Source organism: Phyllobates terribilis, unplaced genomic scaffold, assembly GCF_046119375.1.
Source record: "Phyllobates terribilis strain yellow unplaced genomic scaffold, ASM4611937v1 Scaffold_4341__1_contigs__length_62088, whole genome shotgun sequence".
Classification (NCBI taxonomy): domain Eukaryota; kingdom Metazoa; phylum Chordata; class Amphibia; order Anura; family Dendrobatidae; genus Phyllobates; species Phyllobates terribilis.
Genome location: NW_027367093.1, coordinates 48,836 through 57,401, shown reverse-complemented (window position 1 = coordinate 57,401; position 8,566 = coordinate 48,836). Strand labels below are relative to the sequence as shown.

At 36.1% G+C, this 8,566-nt stretch overlaps 1 protein-coding gene across 1 annotated transcript; it reads left to right on the top strand.

The window, feature by feature from the left end:
• The first annotated feature begins 1,738 nt into the window (after positions 1-1,738).
• On the top strand, positions 1,739-7,716 carry LOC141249171 (uncharacterized). The gene is given in 19 exon segments (XM_073669552.1): positions 1,739-2,096; positions 2,099-2,775; positions 2,777-2,846; positions 2,849-2,994; positions 2,996-3,469; positions 3,562-3,651; positions 3,732-3,821; positions 3,911-4,012; positions 4,193-4,255; positions 4,793-4,855; positions 4,928-5,023; positions 6,106-6,180; positions 6,182-6,265; positions 6,571-6,744; positions 7,071-7,136; positions 7,209-7,307; positions 7,409-7,504; positions 7,506-7,556; positions 7,627-7,716. Coding segments are annotated over 19 exon segments (2,964 nt in total).
• Positions 7,717-8,566: the final 850 nt, after the last annotated feature.

The following is an 8,566-nucleotide window of genomic DNA, read 5'->3' as shown; positions in this document are numbered from 1 at the left end:
ACATCTATATTCTCTACTTCATTGGAGGCCATGAGATCTGCTGCTTTATTATTTTCTATGAAGCAGTTGAAGACCTTGATTGCTTTGAATTGGCTGATCTTTCTGTCCAACTCCTTGATGATGTTCTGAATACTCCAAGGAACCTGCCAAATTTTATGAATTGTGTTATCACTGTTAGATTATCACCTTCTAAAATATTCTTTCTAAATTGAGTTCCCTTGCTATTCTAATAGCATCTGTGGCTGCGATAGCTTCTGCTTGAATAGGTGAAGAACAATTTATTTTCTTGATAATTCGATAACACTCTTTATACTAAATTTACCCGAGTTGTACAAGCCTTCTATGTCAACGGACGGAATATAAATTAATTAACTATATTAATTAACAAATAAATGATAAATTTAATATGATTCCACGTTTTAATAACTTCTCAAAATTGATTGAAACTTGATACTCTGTTCTTTACAACCAATCGTACATTTTGTTATGTCTGGATGCCTCAAGTCAAATTCAGCGCCCCAATATATTTTCTCTCAGAGTGTCTATATCCCGTCTATACAATACTGTGGAAATTGTTTAATTAAACTGTCTTTTTTCCCTTATTAATCAGTAGGAATATTTCCTTTCTGACTTAGGATTTGTTAGGTTTTTTTATTTATAAAGAGATTTATTATTTTAAAATTTTTTTTAATTGATAAGTTTGTTTAGGTAAAAAATATCTTTTATAAAAAGACGTGTATTTTTTAATAAATTAGAGCATCAAAGATAAAATAAAATGTAATTATTTACACGTCTTTTGAAAATAAAAAAATATTTTTTAATAAAGTCTTTATAAAAAAAATATCGCTTACCAAACGGAGCCTTGTTGAGTTTGTTTGATAAAATTTTGATACAGGTTTTTTTCAATATAAATATTTATTATTTACTTTCTCGTTTTTTAATATGTCATATCGTCTAACATTTTTAAAAATATTTTTGACTAAAAAATACAAAAATTACTTATAATATCTTTATAAATATATACCAAACAAACTCTATACTATTTTTCGTATTAATATCATACTCTAGATAAGAAAAGTTTTTGGTCTTTTTGGTCCTTGACTTGCAAGCAAAACTTTCTATCTTACCAAAAACTATACATAATACAGTCACCAAAATTTTTGTTAGACAAGTTAAGCCACTAACCCAAGGCTCGAAACACGTAATAACTCAAGATTTCAGGGGTATTTTCGTAAGACAGCTGCATATATAAACCCCTCTCTCTTGATACCCTCGTCTCTCCACGGATTTCAGTGACTCGCCTCAAAAGCTCGAAAGCCAGAAGACTCCGGTCTCTCTGTTTCCAAAGCAAAGAGAAACTACAACGCCATCTGAAGTAGAATTTCCATAAACCCTAATTCTACTCTACTTTTTCGTTCTTCTCTAATTTTGTTTTCTGTTCTCCGCAACTGAATATAAACTCCAATCACCAACCCTACACGATTTATATATTCGCCTGTAGCGGATCCATATTCCTCGCTGTTTTTCGCACCAAAACTTTAACTCAATCGTTCTAACGTATCTCAGGAATCTGGATCAGTTTGATTGCTCTAGAGCATTATTGAAATTAACGGAAATCTGTAACGGAGGCAAATTCGGTACCAATTTGATTAAATTTTTGAACTGGAGTTACGATTGGTGTGCGGTTGTTGTGAAGGGTTTAAGACTGGTAGTGACTTAGTGTTTTACTCGATCTAAGATGGATGACCTAGAGAAGGCAATAGTCATCAGCTTTGATGAATCTGGAACTGTAGATTCTGCTCTTAAATCACAAGCAGTGGAGTTCTGTCGGAGGGTTAAGGAGAATCCGACAATTTCTACCGTCTGTATTGAGCGGCTGTGGTCATCGAATTGGTTCCAGGTTCAGTTCTGGTGTTTGCAATGCCTCCACGAAGCAGTCCGCAGTCGTTATTCGTCCATGAGCCAGGAGGAGCGGGCCTTCATCCGCAAATCCTTGTTCGCCATGGCATGCTATGAGAGAGTTGAAGGTGAGAAATCGGGGGTTAGGGTTTTGGACAGCCCTGTATACGTAAGGAACAAGCTTGCGCAGGTCATTGTTGCTTGATTTACTTTGAGTATCCTTCTGTCTGGTCGTCCGTTTTCGTTGATTTCATCCCCCAGCTAAGCAAGGGCACTATCGTTATTGACATGTTCTGTCGAGTTTTGAATGCTCTAGATGAAGAGCTGATTAGTTTGGATTACCCCAGGAACGCAGAGGAGACTGCCATTGCTGCACGTGTCAAGGATGCAATGAGGCAGCAGTGTGTGCACTCAGTAGTCAGTGCATGGTACAACATTCTGTCTATGTATAAAAATTCAGACGCAGAACTCTGTGCTAGTGTCCTTGATTCAATGAGGAGGTACATTTCTTGGATTGATATAGGACTGGTTGCTAATGATGTGTTTGTTCCATTGTTGTTCGAGCTCATCTTGGTAGAAGGCCTATCGGGGCAGCTTCGTGCCAGTGCAGCTCACTGTATCCTTGCAGTGGTTTCCAAGCGTATGGTGGATCCACAAGCAAAGCTCAACCTTCTACAGAGTTTGCAAGTCCGCCGAGTTTTCGGTTTAATAACTGAAGATGCAGACTCTGAGTTGGTTTCTGGCATAGCTGAACTGCTTACCGGCTATTCCATCGAGGTTCTAGAATGTTCCAAACGTATAACCAGTGATGATGGGAGGCGTCTTTTAGCAGATCTTCTGGATGAGGTATTACCCTCAGTTTTCTTTGTGATGCAGAAACTGTGAGGTTGATACCACATTTAGTACAGTGCAGTTTCTTTCTGGTTATATATCAACCATGAAGAGCCTCTCCCATTGACCGAGAAACAACTTGTTCATGTGACCCAAATACTGGAAGTGATCAGGTCTCAAATATGCTATGATCCTGACTATCGCGATCACCTCAATAGCTTGGATAAGATAGGTAAAGAAGAGGAAGAGAGAATGCTTGAACACAAGAAAAGATCTTTTTGTTCTACTTCGTAGTGTGGGTCGTGTCGCACCTGATGTCACACAAATGTTTATCAGGAATTCATTAGCTAGTGCTGTTGCATCATCTTCTGGTAGAAACATTGAGGAGGTTGAAGCTGCACTTTCTCTTCTCTATGCTCTTGGAGAGTCAATGAGTGATGAGGCAATGAGAACTGGTAGTGGGCTTCTGGGTGAGTTGGTGCCAATGCTTTTGTCTATGAGGTTTCCTTGTCAGTCTAATAGGCTCGTTGCTTTAACGTACTTGGAGACCATGTCAAGGTTTATGAAATTTGTTCAGGAGAATAATCAGTATATACCAATGGCTCTTGCTGCTTTTCTTGATGAAAGAGGCATTCACCATCCGAATATTAACGTTAGTAGGAGGGCGAGTTATCTGTTCATGAGAGTTGTGAAATTGTTGAAATCAAAACTGATTCCATATATAGACACAATTTTGCAGGTCTCTTCTACCTTTTCTTGTTTCTTTATGGCTTATATAATCTGGATTCGGTTTATTTTTACTTACTGAGCTATTACTGTTATGGTGGCCAGAGTTTGCAAGACACGGTTTCTCAGTTTACTAGCATGGGATCTTCGACAAAGGAGATATCTGGGTCTGAAGATGGAAGTCATATTTTTGAGGTAATTTGGTTATAATGGGATATTCATTCAGGCTTAGTTTCATATATTGGGATTTGTTGATAACATTAAACATTTTGTAGGCAATAGGTATACTAATTGGGATGGAAGATGTGCCTCTGGAAAGGCAAACTGAGTATCTATCTTCGTTGCTTAATCCCCTTTGTCGACAGGTTAATACAGTTCAAAGTACAAATATCTAAGAATTTGAGTGTTTGATTTTTGAGTGGTAAGAATGTATAACGGTTTCTTGTTGGTCCAGGTTGAAGGATTCCTTGTCAATGCAAAAGTACAGAGTGTGGATGAGTCTTCATCAAGCTTTGTGATTGTACAGCAAATAATTATGGCTATCAATGCACTCCAGCAAGGTCTTTTTCTTCACAATTAAATTTCCAATATGTGTTGGTTTGGTGGGAGAGAAAATACTTCTTCTGTGTCTGCTAAAGTAGTATCTACTATGTTTTAGATCAAGATTATATATATTTAGTTCTGAATATTTTCAATTATACATGAATAGCTTGATTCTGAAAATCCTTTATTCTGTCAGGGATTCAGTGAGCGTCTTGCGACTACTAGTCGTCCTGCTGTTGGTAGTATGTTTAAGCAGGTTAGTGGGCCACAAATATTTGTGTTTTTACTCTGGTCATAATTGTGGTAAACCTAATTTTGCCTTGTGTTTTTCATTTCTCTGGCTGAAATAGGAATAAGTGATGAAAACTAAGACAGCTTATGCCTAGATCATATTTAGTTACTTACATTTATATTCCTCTTTGTCCCTATGCAATTAATAACATGAATTTATATTGATTAAATGTTCATTTGCTCGTATAAATTTCTGAACTTCTGAGCTAGGTTGCCACCATTTGTATTGGGACCACATAGGGATGTTAGATATGTTAAAAATAATTGTACATTATGAATGAGAGTAAGGACCAGCCAATTATGAAGCACCTGTTGTTCCATTTTTGTTGATTGCTCCACTCTATATATGGAATATGATTTGGTTACTCATTTATTTTTATTTATTTTCCTGTTTCGAGCTATTGAGCAATTAAAGCAAAATGTCCAACTATCTGTTATGTCGTGATCTTAAACTTCATTTTTCGCAGCTAACTCTTCATGTGTCTTTTAATTTACTCAACAGACATTGGATATGCTGGTCCAAATACTCATTGCATTTCCAAAAGTGGAGTCTTTGCGGATTAAGGTGAGTGCTTGTTATCTTGAAAGGTTAATGATAAGCTGATTTGGATGCCTAACCTGGATTTCGATTGGCTAGGTCACATCATTTATCCATCGGATGGTGGAGACTCTAGGTGCATCCATTTTTCCTCACTTGCCCAAGGCATTGGAGCAGCTTCTTGCAGAAAGTGAGGTAAAGTATAATTTTCTTACAATATAATAGTGTTATCTCCATTATTTTCCGAGAAAGTCTTAATTCAATATATAGTCTAAGTTCATATACAGTTGTGGAGAGAAACTTGCATTAGAATTGTTATAACAGGCATGTCATTAGTTTGAGTCTTCTGTATTGAAGGGCAGTGAATAAAAAAGCGACATCTAGGTGCCGCCTAAGCACGCCTAGGCGCGCCTGAGCCAGGGCATCACCTAGTTGGTCCTAGGCGAGCCTAGACGCAAACTCTTTCCATAATTAAAAAAATTACCAAAAATTTATATGATGTTATTGTTTTTAATGATGATATTCAATTTTCTTCTTTGGTGATTTCTTATCCTTTTAATGAAATATTAAATTCTATCCTATTCATTGGTAAGATCTTTTCTTTTTTGCCTATAAAACTACGCATTACTCCTATTCTATTTTTTATGATTTAAATTGACCAACTTTTTAATGCTTTTTAATTGTTTTTTTATTCTTTAAGGCATGGTTTTTATATTGGTTTTACTTTTGAAACTGTAGTATATGTCTATATGATAATTTTCTGTATTATATGACTACATATTTCTGTAAATTCAGAAAGTAAAGATTACCACAAGAAATAAGGCTAGGCGATCCTAGGCGCGCCTAGGCATGCGTAGGGTGGCTCATTACCTAAGTCGCCCAACGCTCTTTTATTCACTGGTGAAGGGAAAAACATCCAAAGACGAAAATTTTCTGATTTTGTCTTAGTTATTTCTTACTATGTTTGCTTTGCTTCTCATAATTGTTTTCCTTATCTGATATTATTTAGAATTATTGATAGCTGTTGGTGTAGAAGCTACAAAATTGGCTTGGTGAAATATATTTTAATATTTGTGGATTTTATCCTTGAGTCAAAGCTCAAAGGCTAAAATAACTAACAACTTATGTAGTTGAAAAAGGAGTTCATAAACTTTGTAGCATGCACTTACTGGGTGCAAAGATTTGATATATTATCTTACTTGGCATGTATCTAATTTTTTGAATATCAGTGGTAAACAAAAACTAATTAGACTTTGCTATTACACTTTCCTTGGCAGCCAAAGGAGATGGTTGGTTTTCTTGTGTTGCTTAATCAGCTCATATGCAAATTCAGCATTTCGGTGCATAATATTTTTGGAAGAAGTTTTTCCTGCTATAGCTAGTAGGGTATTTGCAGTCCTGCCACAGGAGGAATTTCCTTCTGGACCTAACACTGAGGTACTAATACTTCCTTCTGTGTTTAACTTCCATTCGCTGTAAGATCCTGTGGATTATAGCAGTCATGCCTATTTTTTCATGAATGTAGTCCTGATAAAATGATTATAATGCTTGTGTTGTTGGAGTTACTTTTTACTTAAAAGTTTGATGCTTGTGATTGTAACCTCTTAATGTTAATCAATTATATCACGACACTGTTTTCTGTGGTAGGGAGCATAAGCTAAAACATGAAACAATTTCTCTGTTCTGTTGTAGTTCATATGTAAATTATTGCATTTCAGATTTCTAACTTATTGCTTTTATAGGAGCTTCGTGAACTGCAAGAGCTTCAGCGAACGTTGTACACATTTCTTCATGTTATCAGTACACATGACTTGGCCTCCGTTTTTCTGTTGCCCAAAAGTAGGCCCTACTTGGACACAGTTATGCAGCTGCTACTCTATGCATCTTGTAACCATAAAGATATGGTTGTAAGAAAGGTATGCTGCATTCTTAGGTTTTCCCTAAATTATAATTCACTGGAATTGGTTGTAAACCCATCAGAACTTGAAAATTGATCATCCATGTATACCCATCCATTTCAAGAAATGTTGGATTATTATCCATAAAATTTATAAGTTCATAAATCAAGTATTAAACCACTCCTGCGTAAAATGTATGTTGCAAGATCATCCATTTACTCGGAGGTTTTTCACTCAACACTGCATTATATTTTTAATCTATTCTTAATTGGATTTCTGAGTTGCTTCTTGGAAGTAAAATCGATCTGACACTTTTTTTTAAAATCTTTTGTTCTGGTAAACAGACATGTGTGCAGATATTCATCAGGCTAATCAAAGATTGGTGCGGTGGACCTTTTGGTGAAGAGAAGGTATCCTATTCTCTATATTCCATCTTGAACAATTGTGTTCCATAAATTTCTAATATATGACTGATTTACCAGGTACCAGGCTTTGAGAGGTTCATCATTGAGGTTTTTGCAATAAATTGTTGCCTCTATAGTGTTCTCAACAAATCATTTGAGTTCCGCGATGCAAATACTGTAAGTTGCCATACCCATCTTTACCTATGCTTTTTACCTCTCGACTTTTCACTGCGCCTTATGCTTTTGTATAGTTATTGATTTAACTTTTTTCACTACAGCACTTGTTGTTTGGAGAGATAGTAAGTGCGCAGAAGGTGATGTACGATAAATTTGGTGACAAATTTGTAGCACACTTTGTGTCGAAAGGGTTTTCTTTCAACGCATTGCTCCCAAGATCTGGCGGAGCAATACCATCAGAAGTTGCAGGTCAGTTAGTGAATATATATATTCTTTCTGCTTTTACTTTGTGTAAAATTCTTTGCTCGCTTCTTTACAGGGCAATGATATGAAGGGTCTTAGATCGTTATACCAGTCCGTGATTGAGAACATGAGACTTCAACAGAACGGAAGCCTTGTCTTCAGATAGCATCTTCTTTTGCTTCATCATAATTTATTTCTTCCAATACAGGTTAATATTTTCTTTTCCGTTTTCTTGCCCTTTGATAAATTTATCAACTCACAGTCATATCTGCAGGTTTCTTTTTTCTGTGTAAATATCGACGGGTGAGCATCCACAGCCGGCAAGGTCTCTGATGCAGGTTAATGTTTTCCAGGACCAGATGATCATAAATTCAGATAAATGGCAAATCTCAAATGTTTGTAGCAACTGGAGGCAAGTTAAAAGTTGGAAAATCGTGTAAAGTTATGTTTTTAGCTGCATTTTCCATTTGTTATGAACCGGAGCAAAATGAGGTCTATGTTCTTGTGTATGCACAGCAGTAGATTGGAATGGGGATTTTGGCACCCCCATTTAAGTTTTGCCTTGGCTTATGGTTTCATTTTACATTTTTATACATTTAATTATTTATTTATATCTTCAGGTCTTACTGGCGGCCTTCTATTCATGTGTGGAAATGTGTAAAATTGTTATGATATCCAGCTGCAAGCGATGTTTGGCATGCGACTTAATTTCCATTTATTTAGTTGGTTTCTAAACAATACAAAAATATTAGTATATCATGGTGCGACTTGAATTACATTCCAAAATACCAAAAAGAACTGAAGGGGGTCACGTTTAGGGGTGAGCATGGGTAAAAAACCGAACCGATTCTAATAAAACCGAAACTTTAAAAAAGTCGAATCGAAAGCCGATCCAAAGTATATTGGATCGATTTGGTCCTCCGGATTGGTTCGGTTTTGGGTAAAAACCGAAACAGTCCAGTATGTGTAACACTCTTATTGGAACAATTATTGTAATGAAATTTAATAAATGATTT